The sequence below is a fragment of the Stegostoma tigrinum genome, unplaced genomic scaffold (genome assembly GCF_030684315.1).
Source record: "Stegostoma tigrinum isolate sSteTig4 unplaced genomic scaffold, sSteTig4.hap1 scaffold_124, whole genome shotgun sequence".
NCBI lineage: Eukaryota > Metazoa > Chordata > Chondrichthyes > Orectolobiformes > Stegostomatidae > Stegostoma > Stegostoma tigrinum.
The window spans coordinates 556224-579821 of NW_026728073.1; the positions used below are offsets into that span (position 1 = coordinate 556224).

A 23598-nucleotide genomic window follows, 5' to 3' on the forward strand; every position below is an offset into this window, starting at 1 on the left:
ATGAAGTCACCTCTCAACCTTCTTCTCTTGAATGAAAGCAGCCTCAATTCCCTCAGCCTTTCCTCATAAGACCTTCCCTCCATACCAGGCAACATCCTAGTAAATCTCCTCTGCACCCTTTCCAAAGCTTCCACATTCTTCTTATAATGCGGTGACCAAAACTGTATACAGTACTCCAAGTGCGGCCGCACCAGAGTTTTGTACAGCTTCACCATAACCTCTTGGTTCCGGAACTCGATTCCTCTACTAATAAAAGCTAAAACACTGTATGCCTTCTGAACAGCCCTGTCAACCTGAGTGGCAACTTTCAAGGATCTGTGTACATGGACACCGAGATCTCTCTGCTGAGAGTATTAGCGGTCCTCTGGCACCTTAGCTGTGGCCAGAAATGACTTGAAAATCTTTGCCAGGACCTCTGATATCTCCTTTCCTGCTTCATAAAGTCATGCAGTACAGAAACACGCTCACTTAATCAACATCAATGCCAACTAACAAACATCAAACTACTAATCCCATTTACCTGCACTGAGTCATTACCGACCATACGCCGGCCCTTTAAATGCTCATCTGTTGCTTCTTTAATATTGCAAGCGTACCTGCCTTCTCCACCTTGCCAGGCAGCATATTACATGTTTGTATCACTTTTGGTGAAAACACTTGCCTCAGATCCCCTCTAAATAGCTGACAGTTCACCTGAAATCTATGCCCTCTGACTTAAACTCATTTACTGGTTCTCACAATCAATCTATGCCTCTCATAATTTTGTATACGTCGATCAGCCTCCTCTGCTGCATGGAAAACGCACTTAGCCTATCAGTTTCTCCTGATAAAACTTGCATTCAATCACAAAACAACACCCTGAAACATATACTGTCAACAAACCTGGCCAACACCTCTGTCTCCGGCTTGCTACAGTGTTCCACTGAAGCCCAGCGCAAGCAGAAAGAACAGCACCTCATTTTCCACTTGAGGACCTGACAGCCCTCCAGACTCAATATTGAGGTCTGTAATTTTAGGGCCTAAACTCTCCCATATCCCAGCCCCCGCTACCCCACACACCAGGCTTTGTTACCACGCAGCCTGCCACGACACATTCCCTGTTGTTAGTGACGAACAGTCCCCATTCACAACTGTTCACCCTCCCAGCCTGATTGTTTGCAACTCCTTTATCTGTCCACCTGTCTTTCTCTCTCTTTGGGCTCTATCCTATTGTTTACTCCCTACACTACCCTCCTCCCTATTTTCTGCATAGAAACCGATGTTTTCCCAGCCACCATCAGTTCTGGGGAAGGGTCACCGGACTGGAAACCTAAACTCTGTTTTCTCCTCCAACATATGCTGCCACGCCTGCTGAGCTTTTCCAGCAACGTTGTTTTTGTTCGTCATTTACAGCATATGCAGTTCTTTCGGTTTTTATCAACAAACCTGTCAGACTCACCAATGCTTTGAAATGCTCCCACTTGTTGCTCAAGACCCTGGGCTCCAGTTGCTCCAATAAGAGGCACCTGCTGTACACATGGTCATGCAGACCAGCAGGAGCACTCAGCATTTGACATGTAGTGTAGGATGCACCAATCATGGGTCAGAGCTTAATTCCAGGCATACCTTAACTGAACAGAACACTGATCTTTGCTTTTAATTTATTCATCCGCCTGCTCAATTGGAGGGAACACAAACCAGTGTTCCCACTCAGGTCTCTGCTCGTATGCATGCTTTTCAGTGAGAGCCTTATCTCACCCGCTCCTCTCAATAACATTCTCTGACCGTCACTGGGCCATCACCGGCTCGTCTCAGTAAAACTGACTGACTGTGTGACAGGGCCCTCACCCGCTCCTCTCGGTAACACTGACTGACTGTGTCACAGGGCCCTCACCCACTCCTCTCAGTAACACTGCCTGTCACAGGGCCCTCACCCGCTCCTCTCGGTAACACTGACTGACTGTGTCACAGGGCCCTCACCCGCTCCTCTGTTGCATTGACTGACTGTCACAGGGCCCTCACCCGCTTCTTTCAGTAACACTGCCTGTCACAGGGCTCTCACCCGCTCCTCTCAGTAACAGTGACTGACTGTCACAGGGCTCTCACCCCCTCCTCTCAGTAACACTGCCTGTCACAGGGCCCTCACCCGCTCCTCTGTTGCATTGACTGACTGTCACAGGGCCCTCACCCGCGCCTCTCAGTAACATTGACTGCCTGTCACAGGGCCTTCACTCCCTACTTTCAGTAACACTGCCTGTCACAGGGCTCTCACCCGCTCCTCTCGGTAACACTGACTGACTGTCACAGGGCTCTTACCCCCTCCTCTCAGTAACACTGCCTGTCACAGGGCTCTCACCCGCTCCTCTCAGTAACAGTGACTGACTGGACAGGGCCCTCACTCCCTACTTTCAGTAACACTGCCTGTCACAAGGACCTCACCCGCTCCTCTTGGTAACACTGACTGACTGTCATAGGGCTCTCACCCGCTCCTCTCAGTAACAGTGACTGACTGGACAGGGCCCTCACTCCCTACTTTCAGTCACACTGCCTGTCACAGGGCCTTCACCCGCTCCTCTCGGTAACACTGACTGACTGTCACAGGGCTCTTACCCTCTCCTCTCAGTAACACTGCCTGTCACAGGGCCCTCACCCACTCCTCTCGGTAACACTGACTGACTGTCACAGGGCTCTCACCCCCTCCTCTCAGTAACACTGCCTGTCACAGGGACCTCACCCGCTCCTCTTGGTAACACTGACTGACTGTCACAGGGCTCTCACCCGCTCCTCTCAGTAACAGTGACTGACTGGACAGGGCCCTCACTCCCTACTTTCAGTAACACTGCCTGTCACAGGGCCCTCACCCGCTCCTCTCGGTAACACAGACTGACTGTCACAGGGCTCTCACCCCCTCCTCTCAGTAACACTGCCTGTCACAGGGCCCTCACCCGCTCCTTTCAGTAACATTGACTGACTGGACAGGGCCCTCATGCCCTCCTCTCGGTCACACTGACTGACTGTCACAGTGCCCTCATCCGCTCCTCTCAGTAACACTGCCCATCACAGTGCCCTCACCCGCTCCTCTCAGTAACACTGCCAGTCACAGGGCCCTCACCCATTCCTCTCAGTAACACTGCCCATCACAGGGACCTTGCCCGCTCTTCTCAGTAACACTGCCCGTCACAGGGCGCTCACCTGCTCCTCTCAGTAACACTGCCCATCACGGGGCCCTCACCTGCTCCTCTCAGTCACACTGCCCGTCACAGGGCGCTCACCTGCTCCTCTCAGTCACACTGCCCATCACAGGGCCCTCACCCGTTCCTCTCAGTAACACTGCCCATCACAGGGACCTTACCCGCTCCTCTCAGTAACACTGCCCATCACAGGGCCCTCACCTGCTCCTCTCAGTAACACTGCCCGTCACAGGGTGCTCACCTGCTCCTCTCAGTAACACTGCCCATCACAGGGCCCTCACCCGTTCCTCTCAGTAACACTGCCCATCACAGGGACCTTACCCGCTCCTCTCAGTAACACTGCCCGTCACAGGGCGCTCACCTGCTCCTCTCAGTAGCACTGCCCATCACAGGGCCCTCACCTGCTCCTCTCAGTAACACTGCCCGTCACAGGGTGCTCACCTGCTCCTCTCAGTAACACTGCCCGTCACAGGGCCCTCACCTGCTCCTCTCAGTAACACTGCCCGTCACAGGGTGCTCACCTGCTCCTCTCAGTAACACTGCCCATCACAGGGCCCTCACCCGTTCCTCTCAGTAACACTGCCCATCACAGGGACCTTACCCGCTCCTCTCAGTAACAGTGACTGACTGTCACAGGGCTCTTACCCCCTCCTCTCAGTAACACTGCCCATCACAGGGCCCTCAACCGCCGCTCTCAGTAACACTGACTGACTACCTCAGGGCCCTCACCCGCTCCTCTCAGAATCACTGACTGACTGTCACAGGCCTCTCACTCCCTCCTCCCGGTAACACTGATTGCCCGTCACAGAGCTCTCATTCGCTGCTCTGAGTAACACTGGCTGACTGTCACAGTGCCCTTAACTTGCCCACTTATCTGAATTAGAGACAATATCAATGTGGTTGCTTTATGAAGTACAAATACTGTGAGAAATTAATGTCATAATCAAAGTGAACTTGATTAGTAAGAGATTGTGATAGACTGTCTTTATTTATTTCATATAAGTATGTTATTACTGATTTTATGACCTGAAGTCACAGCCGTATTAAATCAGCTTCCCTGCCTCTGTTCGTAACACATTGATATGAAGTATTTGGTGACGTTCAAAATTGATCCCAATGTTTCCTAATCAGATTTTTTGAAAAGTCAGTGCCAGACTTTGTGCATAACAATACCAGACACCAGGTTTATAGCTTAAACAAAAGATTTTACAATTTATTAACAATATGTATCTTTTAAAAGAAAGTTAAGCAAAAAGGTATTCTGATGAATGCCCATGACTTAAACATCATCTTCTTTGATTCTAGCCCCCATTCTAACAAAGACAGAAAGACAGACAAACAGATATAATTAAGGAATATATTAAAGGGAAAAAAATAAATCAAGTGTAACTGGCCAGTTTACTTAACCAGACTGCATGATCTTTAAAACGGAAAGCCCTGTGGATGCTGTAAATCAGGAACAAAAACAAAGCTGCTGGAAAAGCTCAGCGGGTCCAGCAGCATCTGTGAAGGAAACAAAGTAAAATTTCAGATCTGGCGACCCTTCCTCTGATCAGTTCTGAGGAAGGGTCACCAGATCTAACATCGTACCTCTTTTTTACCTTCACAGACGTTTCCAGACCTGCTGAGCTTTTCCGGAAATTTTGTTTTTGTCCATCATCTGAAATCTCACAGTCAGATGAGATAGTATCTTCAAGCTAAAATCTGAACAATCTACAGATGCTGTAAATCAGAAACAAAAACAGAAGTTGCTGTAAAAAACCAGCAGATCTGGCAGCATCTGTGGAGAGAAAACAGAGTTAACATTTTGGGTCAGATTACCCTTCCTCAGGATTCCTTATTTCTAAGTAAGTGTCACAGGATCGGAAACGTGAATTCTAACTTCTGTCCATAGATGCTGCCAGACTTGCTGAGCGTTTCCAGTAATTTCTGAGCTTCTGTCTTGGTTTCTGAAAACACTGAGCTATGCAAATACCTTTCAGTAGGCTTTGGGGGGATATTTAATTATTACTTGTAACAGAGGACCTCTTCACTTAGATTAAGTTGATAATGGGAGGACAACCAGTTGGCAATCAAACCTCTGTCCTGTAGCTTTTGCAGGGACAATCCTTCTGATTTAAAGACAGTTCAATATTGGTTTCTCTTTGTTAGTGACACATCAATCGAGTTTTCTTGGAAGAAGAATTGACCTGCAATTAACTTCCAGACCTAGCCTCAGAAACAAATATCAAATTGTTTCTTCTTTTTTCACATAAGCTGCTGCTCACAGTCCAAAGGTCACTCTCAGCTCACAGTTCACAGCTCCAAGCCAAAAATGATAATGAACTTAAGTACTAGGAGGAGTAAGACAATTCAGCTCCTCGAGCCCCGCTGTTTGATACGATTGTGGTTGATCTTATCTCTGCTGCAACTTCAGTTTCCTACCTGCTCTCCATAATTCTTGAATCCATTATGAACTCAAAAATCGTTCTATCTCCTCTTCAAATTTGCTCAATGTCACAGCCCCCCAATGCCCTCTCAGGGAGTGAATTCCAGAGATTCATGACCCTTCCAGCATAGAAATTTTTCATCAACTCTTTAAACCTTCTTCCCCTTATGCTAAACCTATGACCTCTTGTTCTATTGCCCGCATGAGGAATCATCCTTTCCATGTCAACTTTATCAATCTGCTTGAACATTTTATATCCCTCAATTAGATCCCTTCTCATCTTTCTGAACACCTGAGAATGTAGGCCGAAACTACTCTGTCTGTCTTAAGACAGGTTCTCGTCTCTGGAATCATCCTGGTGAACCTCCACTGGACTGCCTCCAATACAATGACATCTCTCCTTAAGTAAGGAGACCAGAACTGTACACAGGGCTCCAGGTGTGGTCTCACTAATGCCTTGCATAGTTGCAGCAACCTTCTTTTGTATTTTTATACTTGCTTTCTTTAGCAACAAATGCCAAAATTCCATTTGCCTTCCTTAATACCTGCTGTACCTGCTTACTGGGTTTCTGTGATTCATAAAACTAAAAAAAATGAAGGTTTCAATGCTGTTAAAATGAAATCCATCCAAGTAAAATTAAAATAATGATAAGAGAACATTAATAGAAAGTGAAAACATTTTTCTCTCTCTGGAGAGCAATATTGAACAGCCTTCACATAATAATGTTATTTGTGAGCTTGGATTCTATACTGGAGGAATGCTGCGCAAGTTTTAAGTTTGATTTGTACACCTATACCATGTGCAGTGAGAAGGACAAGAGGTGGGTTTTAATCTAATAATTTTCTGTGTTCTTCTGTTAAAAATACACATAGGCATCCGCTTGTGAGCACTTTCAGTAATTGAATACCACAGTAAAAAGAATGAAAATTTATCTCACCCTGGGATCTGAATTGTCCAGTATCATCATCAACTGGGATCATAACACTTGTCATTTCAAAGGCCAAACCTGATATTACCACTCGATTCCTCAACTAAAATGGAATTTGATTCATTCAATGTCAAACATCAATGACCTTGATAGTGTGTAGTAAATTACAAAGTGAAACAAAATAGCCCTTCACCATTTTTCTTGTAAAGCAAATCCATCGTATTCAATTGTTGTAGTGGTATAAAACACCAGTAAGTCACACATTGCAAAGTCCTCCTGAATGTGAGCCAGACATTTACATAGATCTGTGGTTAACCTCAAGAGGCAACCCAATCTTGTATTTGTTTCCTGTTTATGACTTTTTAGGCCACTTTTCTGACAAGAAAGACTTCACCAGTCTCCTTAAACAGCTGAGATCAGACTAAATACAAAGCTCTATTTTGTCCATAACCTACCCTTGATCAATGCTAAAGAAGATAACGCTAGCATTTAAATAAAATTGTATTTATAGAATCATAGAGTGACACAACACGAAACAGACCTTTCAGTCCAACTAGTCCTTGCTGACCATAATCCCAAACTAAAGTAGTCCTGCCTGCCTCCTGCACTCGGCCATATCCCTCCAAACATTTCTTATTCATGTACTTATCTGGATGTCTTTTAAATAGTGAAACTGTACCCACATTCACCAATTCCTCTGGAAGTTCATTCCACATATGAACAATCCAACAACATGGCCCACTATCACTCGTATCCTTACATACAGATAAGGAAGGACACCACTTTGATTGGGACAACACATCCATCCTAGGACAAGCCAAACAGAAACATGCACGGGAATTCCTAGAAGCACGGCATTCCAACCGGAATTCCATCAACAAACACATTGATTTGGAGCCAATCTACCATCCCCTGAGAAAAAGAACAGGAAATGACATCACCAACCCAAGGAAACCTAACCAGATAAATAGAAAGCGGGACATAACACCAGCGCTTCGTCGGAGGCTCACTGATGATGTTACCTAGAATGGTGACGAAACGTCTGAAAACGAATCTTCCAGCTCAGCGAGCAAACTCACATCCAGAACCTCAACCTGAGCTACAAAGCTTCTCAAAACTCATTAGAACAATCCTCTGTGTAAAAAGATTGCCCCTCATTTCCTTTTTAAATCTTTCTCCTCTCATCTTAAAAATATGCCCCCTAGTTTTGAAATCCTCCACAGTAGGGAAAAGACATTTGGCGTTCACCTTATCTAGATCCCTCATTATTTGATAAACATTCATCGGGTGACCCCTCAACCTCCTATGTTCCAGTGAAAAAAGCCCCAGTCTATTCTCACCTTAAATCTCAAACCATCCATTTCTGGCAACATCCTGGTCAATCTTTTCTGAACCCTCTCCAGCTTAATAATATCCTTCCTTGAACACTGACCAGAATTGGACACAACAGTGTAGAAGAGGCCTCACTAATATCCTGTACAACTTCAACATGGCATTCCAACTCTTCTCCTCAAAGGTCTGAGTAATGAAACACCTTCCTAACTACCGAAAGAACTACAGATGCTGTAAATTATGAACAAAAACAAAGTTGCTGTAAAAGCTCAGGAAGTCGGGCAGCATCTTTGAAGGAAAAAACAAAGTTAACGTTTCAGGTCCGGTGACCTTTCCTTAAAACTGGCATTTCCCCTCTTCGCTGTCGACTGTACTACCGATTTTGGTATCATCTGCAAGCTTACTAACCAGGCCTTCTATATTCTCATCTAAATCATTTATATAAATGACAACCAAAAGCAGACCCAGCAATGATCCCTGTGGAACACTGCTGGCAACAGGTCTCCATGATGGAAAACTTCCTTGCATCACCACTCTCCATCTCCTGCCTTTTATCCAATTTTGTTTAGTTTCTACTCAATTAATATTCCAGTAATAAACATGCCTGATGAGTGGCGGAATGGTAACCGCACCCAAAGTGTAAACGCTGCTTTTTTTTCCCCATCACAGATGTTGCCAGACTTGGTGAGCTATTCCAGCAACTTTGTTTTAGTTCCTGATGAGCTGCGACTTTGTACTTGACTGACTTCCAACATCAAAAGTTCTAAATGTTGGAAGAGATTGGTTAACCTTGACTTCCTAGCTTGAAAATGTGCCTTTTATGCAAAGAAACTGTACTCTGGGACAGTGGTTTTGCAGATTTACCTGCAGGCCCAGCTGTGAATCAGAGTTGAAGAAGTTGCATGCACTGATGAATAGGCAGCTGTTTAGCCTCTGGATGGAATCCTGTGGAAGCGACGAGGGTCTAGGCCATTGACTCGAGAACTGATGAGGGAACGGCTTGCCCCAACCATCTTCCCTTCAGGGGAACACCAGCCTCAGGTCGCTGCCCTCAAGGGGTATGTCATCCTGACCTTGCTCCTCTCATGCGTCGACAGCTACATCTTTCTCCCCTCTGGCACTTAATAGACCGGCGGCCGATCTGGTGCGATTTCATTCGCCATGAGCTGTTGGCTAACCAGAACCCAGCAGGTGTACTGAGCAGCAGTGTCACTTGGGAGGTGATGATCTCTGTTACCATGGCAACCAACCTACGATTATTGCTAGATCTCGGGCCAGGATTGAGTGAACCACCATTAGCACGCCGCTTCCCCTTCTTGATGTTGCACATTGAATGCCTTTGAAGGCCTGTTACATTTCTTAATGGTGACACCCCTGCCCACTGTTGAGTCAATACCAGTTGTTGTGGGATGATGTATGTGTGCGTCAGTTGCTCAGTTAGGGACTTTAACTCGCAACGAAGTTGGGAAGTTATGTACAAGTCTTCTCACCATGGATTTAATCTGGCTCTAAGCAGAATTGTAGGTGGTACCATCCTTCTACCTGATTAAATGTCCTCTATTTCCAAACTTGCCACAACAGAAAGTACAAAATACCGCTGTTTTTGTTCTCAATTCATGGTTTAATTTTGCAATCAGTGTCGGAAGCAGCAGATTAGTTCAGTCCTTGTGAAATTGAAGGCAATGCAACAATTTAATTGGTCACTTTTTAACATGGTAGGTTCTCAAACTGAGGAAATGGTGAATGTTGTTGATCTTTAATGCAATATAATGGAGGAGAGAAAAATCTGGACTACAAAACCCACAGGAAGAAAATTATAATCTGTCAGTGCTGCCTCCATGAGAACAATGCCAAGTAAATACCCGTCCCCATATCGAACAATAGAAGTTTCCTGCATATCAGAACATACCCATTGAGTGGGGAACTGACGAATAATGCAGGAGCACCATCGGATTGAAATACTTTTATTCTAAGGATTTCAGAACATGCTGGGATTTTTATTGCAAGCAATACTTGTGATGGAATATTCTTTTAATGTCAAAGTGCTGCAACAGTTTGGAAGAACCAATATTAAATGGATATTATTGCAGATAATATATGTGAATGAAATAAAATTGTTTGCTTAAAGTATTTTGTAATTGGAATTGAATGTCACATTTTTGTATCTTAGTTGTCTTCTGTTTCTGATTTTTATAGAGCAGGTATTGTCCTGGTCACTTGTAATGCTGCCAATTCAAGATTAACTACATGGATGGTCTCTGTCAGTTGCTGAATCCCCGATGTCAGTTTGTAATCCTGAATCCAATATTGTCACTTCATCTTTCAGTTCTGTTTATAATCAAAGTTTGAGATCAACAGCTTTCATTTTACTATCTGGAAGTCAATTAGTGCAGATTTTGTTTGTAAACCAGCGTTCTGTATGTAAAACTGCCTTGTTTAATTAGATTAGTTAGTTGAGATTCATTTTAGTGAAATGAATCCTAACTAAGCTTCATCTCTTCCTCATTCTGAACACATGCTATGTCACGCAATGGCTATTCAATTTTGCATTGGTGCCGGTTCAAACCATGTGTATTCCAATTACGCATTGATACAGATGAAATAGTACCATTTCCTTGTTCGTACCACTCTCACCATACAGTGTTTCAGCATTTCATTACGTTTCTGTGTACAGTTCTGAACCAGTCCCCTTGCCCCTGAGCTTGCCAGATGTCTCAATGTTGTCATGACATTGTCAAAGAATTCATTCCTTGGTAGATTCAGAGATAAATTAATGTAAACTAGTATGTGTTAATGCCTCTGCTGTAATCGGGCGAAACACTCAGGCCATTGTCTTAATTTTTCTCTCTTGTATTTTTTTGAAATGTTGACCATGCCATTTGCTCCACTGACTGGGATTGGACTTGTTACAGAAGTGCTGAACGTCAACTTGCCAAATACAATTGGCTAAAAAGTCTGAGGCCCATCAGTCTCTTGAAACACTTTTGCTGTGCAATCAACATTCCAACATTAATTGACAATGAAAAATTGCATACGTGCTTCAGAAGATTCGATTTGAAACAGAGATTTGTGAATATGAATGGAGCTATATATGTCTCCATCTCGGGCACCAACCTCAAGTCCACCTGGACTATCTCCAACACCTCCCTCACCTTCCTGGACCCCTCTATCTCCATCTCAGGCAACCACCTAGAAACCGATATGCATTTCAAGCCCACCGACTCCCACAGCGACCTAGGATACACCTCCTCCCACCCACCTCCTGCTAAAATTCTATCCCCTATTCCCAATTCCTTTGCCTTCGCCGCATCTGCTCCCAGGATGAGGCATTCCATTCCCGTACACCTCAGATGTCCTCGTTTTTCAAGGAGCGCAACTCCTCCCCACCCCCCCAACCCCCCGCAGTGGTGAAGAACGCCCTTGACCGTGTCTCCCTCATTTCCTGCAACTCATCCCTCACACCCTGCCCCTGCAATAACCACCAAAAGAGAACCCCCTCATCCTCACATACCACCCTACCAACCTCTGGAGACAACGCATCATCCTCCAACACTTCCACCATCTGCAATCTGACCTCACCACCAAAGACATTTTTCCTCCGACCCTTGTCTACTTTCTGGAGAGACCACTCTCTCCGTGACTCCCTTGTCCGCTCCACACTCCCTTCCAACCCCACCACACCCGGCATTTTCCCTGCAGCCACAGGAAGTGCAACACGTACCCCCATACCTCCTCCCTCACCCCCATCCAGGCCCCAAGAAGACTTTCCACATCAAGCAGATGTTCAACTGCACATCTACCAATGTGGTATACTGCATCCGCTGGACCCGTTGTGGCCTCCTCAACATCGTGGAAACCAAGGAGAGACTTAGGTGTTCTGCAAAGCAGTCCCTATGCTCGGTTCACAATAAACAACTGCGCCTCCCAGTCGCGAACAATTTCAACTTCCCCTCCTATTCCTTAGACGACATGTCCATCCTGGGCTTCCTGCAGTGCCACAACAATGCCACCTGAAGGTTGCAGGAACAGCAACTCATATTCTGCTCGGGAACCCTGCAGCCCAAAGGCATCAATGTGGATTTCACAAGCTTCAAAATCTCCCCTCCCCCTACTGCATCCCAGAACCAGCCCAACTCGTCCCCGCCTCCCTCACCTGTTCTTCCTCTCACTTATCCCTTCCTCCCACCTCAAGCCACACCCCCATTTCCTACCTACCAACCTCACCTCTTGACCTGTCCATCCTCCCCGGACTGACCTATCCCCTCCCTACCTCCCCAACCTACACTCACCTCTACTAGCTCAATCCCACCTCTTTAACTTGTCTGTCTCCTCTCCAACTATCTTCTCCTCTATCCATCTTCGATCCGCCTCCCCCTCTCTCCCTATTTATTTCAGAGGCCTCTCCCCCTCACCCTCCCCCTTTTCTGATGAAGAGTCTAGGCCCAACATGGAAGCTTTTGTGCTCCTAAGATGCTGCTTGGCCTGCTGTGTTCATTCAGCTGCTCACTTTGTTATCCCTATATCTCTTAACAACCTCATTAAGTGAGTTCTTGAGTTAACTATGCAGGGTAGACTTAGAGTTTATCATTCTAACTTGCCAGCCCTGAAAGATGAAAGTTGGTTTATGTTGGATGCTTGTTTCATAGCTACGAAAGATATCCTGAACGGATTTTTCATGTCTTTTGTTGAGAACTTTACCCATTTAGTCACTCTAATCCTTTTCCTTTTTTAAAGTTTCCTTGGTAGTCATAAATTTTTAATGAATAAAATCTTTAGTCTTATACTAGATATTCCCAATTTCAGGAGAAAGTCCAGAGAGACCTTTTAAAGGAAAGGGTTTTAGAAAGAAAACTGAAGTTCCATTGATCAAAGTCATGAATAGTTGATAAATTATTTGCACTTCATATTTCCAGAACCTACCCTGGAAGAGAGAGCCCAGAGAATTGCCAAAGCTGTCCGCAAACAGTCAATAGAAGTGAAGGAAAATTGGGAGCAATTGAAAACCCGTGCGAGCAACTGGCAGAAACAGGTGGAAAAGGCGTTGGAGAAACTTCAAGAACTGCAGAAAGCTCTGGATGATCTTGAGGCTCATGTGATAACAGCTGAGGGGGTCCACACTGATCAGCAACCTGTGGGTGACCTGCTTATTGACTCATTGCAGGGTCACATTGATAAAACCACAGTAAGTGCAATTACATTACACTTCACTTATGAACAGATGTAACCACAATGTTGTATCGAGACGATCAGTAATATGAGTACTTCAGTGATATTGATTGAATGGTTGTTAACTTAATTTGCAAATTAAAACTTAGTTGAGCATGCCTTCTGATGATATCACATCGTTAATATTAGTATAGTTGAGGATTCTATTAGTCAGTGACATCAGCTGAGTTATCTACTTGTTGCCATGTTATCGTGATTAAAGGAAAAGTCTTACCACGCCATTTGGCGACTCCTTAGAGAGAGACAACTGGTTATGATTTAACCAGAAGATTACCATGCCTCAGGCAAGTAGAGGGTTTGAGGCGAAGATCATTTGTGGTAAGCTCACTGGTGTGGCAATTGAGCCCTCTCTTGCAGGGGATCACTCTGCATCACAAACCAACCGTTCAGTCAACTGAATTTGAATAGAGTTTAGGATTGGAGAGCAATCCATGCATTTGTATTTTTTTTAATGAATGTTTCTCACTGGCAAACCTTTTAAAAGCCAGCTCAGCCATACAGGCTAGATCAGTTCTTGATCTCAGCTGAATTTTTTGATCTCGGGTGAGTCAGCGTTAGGAGTTCAGTGATTGGAATGAATTCACATGAAGTTAGCGAGAGGGATACTACACGTGAATAGATCAATGTTTTGAAAAGAGGATGAGATATGAGCAAAAGTTTAACTGATGTGGAAGACCAGCCAAAATCATCATCAACGGTGGAGCAGGCTTGAGTGGCCACGCAACATTGAGCTGCCGCTATTTGACTTGTTCTGTGAAGAGGAAGGAAAATGGTCAAAGTGTCAAAAATGCTGAAGACCTCATCATTCTACAACCTCAAAATTTGATTGTGTTCAGTATATTATCACTACTGGTACCCCTAAATCCTGGTCTATCATCTCAGCAACTCTACTCTGCCCAAAAGCTGGTTACTTGTGACATTTTTGAAGGATCTTCCCAAGTCTGAAAATCATTTTTGTGTTTGTAGAATCAGAGTTGGCGTGTGGAAGGAGGTCTTCTGGCATATCATAGCTCTTTGAAATAACTCCCCAATTTGTCCCCCTCTGCTGTGCAATGACTTCAACCACTTATATAATCTCTTTAATGGATGGAAACTTTTGAAGGCATCCGGAATGAGTATTAACGATCCCAGAATACAACTGAGCCTTATTAAGTTCTTAGTTCTGATGATCAAGAGCTTGATCAAAGAGGATTGTTTTAAAAAGTGCCTTAAAACAGGAAAGGTACAGAGGCTAAGAGGTGGAGGAAGTCTCTTGTTGGGTTTGAAGCCTACAAAATTAAATGTTTGGCAACCAAACATATCCTGAAGTATGGTCGGACTGGTGGAGATTATCCAAATAGCGATAGGCCATTTAAAATCAAGAGTGGGCAAGAGGACATAATTAGACGAGTGCAGATACCCTGAAGTATAGTTGGACTGGTGGAGATTACGAAAATAGCGATAGGCATAGCCAAGGAACGATTTGTAAACAAAAATGAGAATTTAATAAAATTACTGTTAATAGTATCAGTCAGGTAGAAAGTACAGAGAAGAGGATTTGGTTCAAGGTGAGACTCGGACAGTGGAGTTTTAGACGACGTCAAGTTTTCAATGGGCAAATGTGGGACTCCAACAGGGAATGCATTGGAATTGTCAGGTCCAGAAGTGAAGTAGTTCCAGATGAAGGTTTCACTGCTAATGAGCCAAGACAAGAGACAGGTAGGCAGAATTGAAAAGATGTAAAGAGACAGCTTTAGGGATTGCATGAATGTGTGGTCGGACGTTCATCATGGGATAAACAAGATGCCAAGGTTGTGCTGAGACAAGCGTAATATTACATTGTTGCCAAGGCGGAGTAATGCAATCAGTAGGTAGTGAATAGAGATTGGTGTGGGGACCACAAAGTGGTCTTCCCAGTTTTAAATTGTTATCTCTACATAGTTGCGCAACTTAATGTTCTGTTCAAAAGGCATTACTGACAAGGAAACAGAAGTTAGCCATTTGTTTACTTGTCAATATATCTTGATTTTTCCACCATGTTCTCCAGTTAATAACACAAGATGTGCACTGTACGAACTGAACTGTTCAAACCTTAAAAGGAGATGTTAAAATTGTGGAATATAAAGTTAAATTTATTTCTTTGAAAATTTGAATAAATTACATGAGGGTTTGACCAAGACTGCAAGGAATTAGATGGAACATGAGATGAATAAAACAAGCAGTAGTAAGGTGGTATTAGCTGGACGTTCCTGAAGAAAGAGAACGCAGCCAACCTTTCTTCCATCAGGGGGATTAATTGTGTGGTGTCAGACACAGTCGATTCAATCATTCCTTCTGTCTTTACTGTCTGACTGGACTGTGGTTGTAATGTTTCCTTTTTTAAACGCTCAAGGTTAGACATACTTCACTTGACATTCTCATTTTATAAATTTTAAGAAGTTGACTTATTGTCAAGTCACGGTAGGATTGAAGACACATTCTGTAAGTGTTTGAAGTCAGAAGTCACATGACACCAGCTTATAGTCCAACAGGTTCATTTGAAATCACACAAGCTTTTGGAGTGCAGCCCCTTCATCAGGTGCAGTTCGTGAGGTGACCACAGAGAGACACAGCTTATAAGCAGAGAGATCAAAAGATCATAGAATTGGCGTGAGTGGAGTGTCAGATAATAACTCTATACAGGTGACCAAGAGTGTTAGAGGCAAGTAAAGCGTTTATAAAGTCCATGTCAGTGCTGTGTTGTCATGATAATCAGGCAGCGCAACAGGAATGTACAAAAGGTGACATCTCAGGTCAGACTCTGACTTGTAGTTTCGAGGCTTGTGTTCAGAATCTGTCTTAGAGTTTTAACCTTTATTTCAAAAGCAAGAATTTATAAGATACCACACTGACTGTCACGACAAGTTGTGTGTTTCTTCAACAAAATATCTGCAAACAAACAAACATCCTGGATGAAGACTTATTATCTGACACTCCACTCACACCAGTTGTATGATGTTTTGATCTGTCTGCTTATCAATTGTGTGTCTGTGTGTTTACCTCCCTGACCGCACCTGATGAAGGGACTGCACTCCCAAAGCTTGTGTGATTTCAAATAAACCTGTCAGATTATAACCTGATGTCATGTGAGCTCTGACTTTGTCTATCCTAGTCCAACACCAGCACCTCCACATTATAACTGTTTGGAACCAAGTCAGTGCAACAGGTACATATCGAACATTTGACTTCGGAAGAATGCCTAGTGCTGAAAAATTCATTAATAACAAAGGATTTCTTCATTGTACCATCTATCGTAACATGCTGCGTCTCACAGTCATAATGAAAGGATGGCCACTTCAATTTCGCAGGGCCAAGAACAGTTATGGACATTTTTAGCATGGGAGGAGGCCATTCAACCTATTTTATCTGTCCCAGCTCTCTCCCAGCACAAGAAAATTAATCCTTCTCTCGAACTCATTCCACATATTTCACAGAATTGAAATATATAGGTACATATTTAGGAGATTTTAACATCAAGTGAGCAGTTCTCGCACTTCACCTCGTCACTAAAAATGGAAAATGTGACTTACAAAGAGTGGGTCTTTATTTTGTTCTGTTTTGATGATGAAGCAGATGCAAGTCGAAGTGCTGGAACTGGCCTCTTGAACTTACCAACTGTTCAACGTGTATGAAATGATTTCTGTGTGCATCTACTAAAAGCAGTTTTATGGAAGGAAAAGGTACCAAAGAAGATTTGGTGTATTGTGCTTGATGCTATTATACGCCAACCTGTGAAAACAGAACTCTACGACTGAGTGTTGAGTTCTGAGAGGGGGCTATCTTGTTTGAATTTACATTGCTAAGCCGAGGCCTATTTTCCCAACAGCAAAATTGGTAATCCAGCAAGAAATGGAAATTTCTCACATTTGTTGGCTGTAAGTGTCTGTTTAAAGTTTCCTTATATACAGGTGCTTAACCTGCTTTTACAGTTGGAACATTTGTTGTGCCAATGAAAATTTTTTGAATGGTTTCACCTCCAGTTTTCCTGTTTATACATATTTGGTATTTTTTCAGGGTAAGGACTATCTGCAAAATCTGAGATTGGGTTTTGAAAGACAGCAGCCTTTGTTTTGGAGAGATAATGGGAACTGCAGATGCTGGAGAACGCGAGATAACACCGTGTGGAACTGGATGAAGACAGCAGGCCAAGCAGCATCTCAGGAGCACAAAAGCTGACGTTTCGGGCCGAGAACCTTCTTCAGAAAATGGGGAGGGGGTGCGGGTTCTGGAATAAATAGGGAGAGAGGGGGAGGCGGATGGAAGATGGATGGAGGAGAAGATAGGTGGAGAGGAGAGTATGGGTAGGGAGGCAGGGAGGGGATAGGTCAGTCTGGGGAGGCCGGACAGGTCAAGGGAGCGGGATGAGGGGAAATAGGGGTGCGGCATGAGGTGGGAGGGGGGATGGGTGAGAGGAAGAATAGGTTAGGGAGGCAGGGACGAGCTGGGCTGGTTTTGGGATGCAGTGGGAGGACAGGAGATTTGGAAGCTTGTGAAATCCACACTGATACCATTGGGCTGCAGGGTTCCCAAGCAGAATATGAGTTGCTGTTCCTGCAACCTTCGGGTGGCGTCATTATGGCACTGCAGGAGGTCCAGGTTGGACATGTCCTCTCAGGAATGGGAGGGGGAGTTGAAATGGTTCGTGACTGGGAGGTGCAGTTGTTTATTGCAAACTGAGCGTAGGTGTTCTGAAAAGTGGTCCCCAAGCCTCTGCATCGTTTCCCCAATGTGGAGGAAGCCACAACGGGGACAGCGGATGTTTTGGATATTTCTTAAGCATTGATTTTCATTCAGAGTTGGTTGGATTTGGCTGAAGCAATAGACATAACTCACAATGACATAGACAATGTCAGAGTTAATGTTTCGCGTCCTGTGACCCTTCCTCAGATCTCACTCTTCACTGATGCTGCCAGACCTGCTGAGCTTTTCCAGCAACTTCTGCTTTTGTTGCTGATTTACAGTGCCCACAGTTAGAACATAGAACATAGAACAGTACAGCACAGAAAAGGCCCATCAGCCCACAATGTTGTGCCGACCATTGATCCTCATGTATGCACCCTCAAATTTCTGTGACCATATACATGTCCAGCAGTCTCTTAAATGACCCCAATGACCTTGCTTCCACAACTGCTGCTGGCAACGCATTCCATGCTCTCACAACTCTCTGCGTAAAGAACCTGCCTCTGACATCCCCTCTCTACTTTCCACCAACCAGCTTAAAACTATGACCCCTCGTGCTAGCCATTTCTGCCCTGGGAAATAGTCTCTGGCTATCAACTCTATCTATGCCTCTCATTATCTTGTATATCTCAATTAGGTCCCCTCTCCTCCTCCTTTTCTCCAATGAAAAGAGACCGAGCTCAGTCAACCTCTCTTCATAAGATAAGCCCTCCAGTCCAGGCAGCATCCTGGTAAACCACCTCTGAACCCTCTCCAAAGCATCCACATCTTTCCTATAATAGGGCGCCCAGAACTGGACGCAGTATTCCAAGTGCGGTCTAACCAAAGTTTTATATAGCTGCAACAAGATCTCACGACTCTTCAACTCAATCCCCCTGTTAGTGAAAGCCAAAACACCATATGCTTTCTTAACAACCCTGTCCACTTGGGTGGCCATTTTAAGGGATCTATGTATCTGCACACCAAGATCCCTCTGTTCCCCCACGCTGCCAAGAATCCTATCCTTAATCCTGTACTCAGCTTTCAAATTCGACCTTCCAAAATGCATCACCTCGCATTTATCAAGGTTGAACTCCATCTGCCACCTCTCAGCCCATCTCTGCATCCTGTCAATGTCCCGCTGCAGCCTACAGCAGCCCTCTACACTGTCAACGACACCTCCGACCTTTGTGTCGTCTGCAAACTTGCTGACCCATCCTTCCAATTCCCTCGTCCAAGTCATTAATAAAAATTACAAACAGTAGAGGCCCAAGGACAGAGCCCTGTGGAACTCCACTCACCACTGACTTCCAGGCAGAATCTTTTCCTTCTACTACCACTCGCTGTCTTCTGTTGGCCAGCCAATTCTGTATCCAAGCAGCTAAGTTCCCCTGTATCCCATTCCTCCTGACCTTCTGAATGAGCCTACCATGGGGAACCTTATCAAATGCCTCACTGAAGTCCATATACACCACATCCACAGCTTGACCCTCATCAACTTTTCTAGTCACATCCTCAAAACCTCGATAAGGTTTGTAAGGCATGACCTACCCCTCACAAAGCCGTGTTGACTGTATTTGATCAAGCCATGCTCTTCCAGATGGTCATAAATCTTATCCCTCAGAATCCTTTCCAACAACTTGCAGACGACAGACGTGAGACTTACCGGTCTATAATTGCCAGGGATTTCCCTATTTCCTTTCTTGAAGAGACGAATTACATTTGCCTCTCTCCAGTCCTCAGGTACGACTCCAGTGGAGAGCGAGGATGCAAAGATCTTCGCAAGTGGCGAAGCAATTGCATTCCTCGCTTCCCAAAGCAGCCGAGGACAAATCTGATCCGGGCCTGGCGACTTGTCAATCTTCATGTTTGACAAAATTTTCAGCACATCAGCTTCGTCTATCTCTATCCATTCCAGCATGCACACCTGCTCTTCAAACGTTTCATTCACTACAAAGTTTGTTTCTTTCGTAAAGACAGAAGCAAAAAACTCATTTAGGGCTTCCCCTACCTCCTCAGGCTCCACACCCAAGTTCCCTATGCCATCCCTGATCGGCCCTATGACGCAGGCAAAACTCTATCTCTGCAGGAAGCATGATGCTGTGTTCTCAAACTTCCCTGCCTTTTTGTCATATAATATTGTCTTTTTAGGACAGAAGTGGCTTTTTTTTGTTTGCTTTGACTTGTGCACATACTTTCTATGCATGTTAAAATTCTACACCTTTTCAGTTCACTGCAGTGCTGCATAATGAAGACTTGGAACAATTTTTTTTTTTATAAAGTAGAAAATCAGTGTGGTTTGTTTTCCAAAATGTGATGTGTAAGTGCAACACTTAACAGTGTGTTCATCAAACTATTGTTTCCTTTGATCTTTGTGTTGCAGAAATTTCTAGAATCATTTCATATATATTTTTCTTGATATATTTTAGCAGCTTTCCTGGAGCAAGTCTGGTTTCCTTCGGATGAGACGACTTTCAGACATACTCCCTTTATTATGAGATTTAATTGCAGTAAAATGAGGAGGATTTTTATTCACTGAGACACACATGACTATATGTTTAAAGCATTGGAAAATGCGTTCTGTTCGGACTGTCATGTTATCTGGTGTTTGTACCAGGCTTTCCGATTAAATGCAAGTGATTAAGGATGCTAATGATGCCACATGTTATTACAAGAGGAAATGAACATACAAGTCAGGATTTTATGCCACATTTATACATAGCATATACCATGCAGCATGGATGCAGTGACTGAGTGAAATGGGATGCAGTGACTGAGTGAAATGGGATGCAGTGATTGAGTGAAATGGGATGCAGTGACTGAGTGAAATAGGGATGCAGTGTCGGAGGGAAATAGGGATGCAGTGACTGAGACAAATGGGATGCACTGACAGATGGAAATGGGATACAGTGCCTCAGTGAAATGCTCACAACGAATTGCCCCCTCCAGTCCTGACCCGCTCTCAGCAACTTGCCCCCTCCGTTCTGACCCACTCGCAGCGACCTGCCCCTACAGTCGTGACCCGCTCACACCGACTAGCGCCTGCAGTCCTGACCCGCTCACACCGACTAGCGCCTGCAGTCCTGACCCGCTCACAGTGACTCGCCCCTGCAGTCCTGACCTGCTCACAGCGACTTCTCTCTGCAGACCTGACCCACTCACAGCGAATTACCCCTGCAGTCCTGACCCGTCATTGCGACTTGTCCCTGCAGTCCTGACCCCCTCTCAGCGACTCGCCCCTTCAGTCCTGTCCCAATCACAAGGACTTGCCCTCTCCATCCTTACCCGCTCACAGCGACTTGCCCCCTCAGTCCTCAGCCCCTCACAGCGACTTGCCACCTCAGTCTTGACCCACTCACAGCGACCTCCCCCCTCTGTCCTGACCCCCTCACAGCAACCTGCCCCCTCCGTGCTGACCCCCTCACAGCAACCTGCCCCCTCCGTGCTGACCCGCTCACAGTGACTTGCCCCTGCAGTCCTGGCCCCGACACAGTGACCTGCCCCCTCACTCCTGACCCGCTCAACATTGAGGAAACCAAGCAGAGGCTTGGGGACCGCTTTGCAGAACACCTCCACTCGGTTCGCAACAAACAACTGCACCTCCCAGTCGCGAACCATTTTAACTCCCCCTCCCATTCCTTGGACGACATGTCCATCATGGGCCTCCTGCAGTGCCACAATAATGCCACCCGAAGGTTGCAAGAACAGCAACTCATAATCCGCTTTGGAACCCTGCAACCCAATGGTATCAATGTGGACTTCACAAGCTTCAAAAACTCCCCCTCCCCAACTGCATCCCAAAACCAGCCCAGTTCTTCCCCTCCCGCGACTGCATCACAAAACCAGCCCAGCTGTTCCCTTCCCCCGACACCAGCCCAGCCGTTCCCTTCCCCCGACTGCTTCCCAAAACCAGCCCAGCCTCCGCCTCCTTAACCTGTTGTTCCTCTCACCCATCCCTTCCTCCCACCTCAAGCCACACCTCTATTTCCTACCTACCACCTCATCCTGCCTCCTTGACCTGTCCATCTTCCCTGGACTGAACTATCCCCTCCCTACCTACTCACCTGTACTCTCCTCTCTACCTATCTTGTTTTCTCTCCATCTTCGGTCCGCATCCCCCCCTCTGCCTATTTATTCCAGTTCCCTCTCCCATCCCCGTCTCTGATGAAGGGTCCAGGCCCGAAATGTCAGCTTTTGTGCTCCTGAGATGCTGCTTGGCCTGCTGTGTTCATCCAGCTCCGCACTTTGTTATCTTGGATTCTCCAGCATCTGCAGTTCCCATTATCAGTGGCATTTTCCTCTTCATCAAAGTTTGTGCAAAAGCAACACGATATGGGGCGGCACGGTGGCTCAGCGGTTAGCACTGCAGCCTCACAGCACTGGGGACCCAGGTTCAATTCCAGCCTCAGGCAACTGTCTGTGTGGAATTTGCACCTTGTCCCTGTGTCTGCGTGGGTTTCCTCCAGGTGTTTCAGTCTCGTCCCACAATCCAAAGATGTGCACGCTAGGTGGATTGGCCTTGCTAAATTGCCCACAGTGTTCAGGGGCGTGGGTCTGGATGGGATGCTCCAAGGTTTGGTGTGCACTTGTGGGGCCAAAGGGCCTGTTTCCACACTGTAGGGAATCTAAACAATCCTGTTCCGACACCTCCATGTTATAACCCTGCTGATCACTGCACACAGAGATGTTTGATAACAAAAGGATAACAATAATATTCAAACCCAGTGCTGAAAATGTAATTTAAATGAGTATTTGAAATACAGAGGCCAGTGTCGATCTTCAATTCAACTTTTATTTACAAATGATCTGTCTTCAACTTTAGCACTGCCTCATTCAGAGATAGTTGCCAGGGTGTCAGCGTCTCTGACCCTCACACTTCTTATCTGTCAGCCAGGGCTCCCTGATTTGGGCTGTTCATATGGAGCAATCAGTCAACTCTCATTCTGAGAGGTTCAACTGGCCGACCTGGTCACAAACCAGTGCGGTGTGTTCATCGAAAATCAAACATGTACTAGAAAGGTACCATTACATACTAGTGTAAAGGAAGGCATGACGCTAAACTGGGGAGAGAAGGGAACTGCTAATTGGGGGTGGCCCAGAGAGTAGAAGAAAATCGAATGGGAAGATGTTACCATTTGAGACTGAGGGAGAGAGATGTAATTGCCTGAATGAGGCATTGCAATTGCGAAATGGATTTTTGTGTGTACACCATGTTCAGTTTCCCCGATCTGTGCTCCTCTTTAAATCATTAGTATCTGAAATTTCTGTATCATTTCCAAATGCTCTGTCTCTAATGTTATGCTGTTGGAATTGGTTGAACTGCAGAGATATCATTTATTTGCACAAATGTGTTCAGTGAAATGAGTTGCATGCTATATATGTATTATTCTTCCTGATTCTATTGTACGCATACAAATTAAAGTTAGTTCCACTTTTGAAGAACAAACTGTTTTTAGATGGATGATGTATCTCATTTGCCTGCCACTTAGTCTTGTTGATGAGTTGTGTTTCTGTTTTGTGAAGAAATATGAATGAGCTGGACCACTAATGGCAATGCCCAATGTGGTGATGTTCCAACATTGCAGCTGGAAGGTGGGGCGGGGAGGGGGATGGGTTTCACAGAACTATTGCAGACGGAAATGGAGAGACAGGTGATGTATGTGGCAGCACCGAGACAGTGAGGAGAATGAAATGCAGCCTGAAGGGGAATCTGGCTGTATTCTCAAAGGCACGGGCTGAATGGAAGAGGACAGAGGATTCACTCAGAGGAACAGAAGATCAGACTAGACTGATTGTGAAACAGGCAATAATCATTGGCAAGTTACTGATAGGAGGG

The 23598-nt window shown here is 45.2% G+C and overlaps 1 protein-coding gene across 3 annotated transcripts in view; it reads left to right on the top strand.

Annotated features, from left to right (window-relative positions):
• Nucleotides 1–23208, top strand: part of LOC132207693 (utrophin-like) — a 425643-nt gene extending 402435 nt beyond the window's left edge. For 2 of the 3 annotated variants that reach the window (XM_059643602.1, XM_059643603.1), the window contains one exon: nt 12773–12982. Coding sequence is in view for 1 of the 3 variants with exons in the window: in XM_059643597.1 (XP_059499580.1) it covers nt 12989–13039; nt 20192–20301 (161 nt within the window). In the remaining 2 variants the exon portion in view is untranslated. The other variant, XM_059643597.1, reaches the window with a different exon arrangement.
• Nucleotides 23209–23598: the final 390 nt, after the last annotated feature.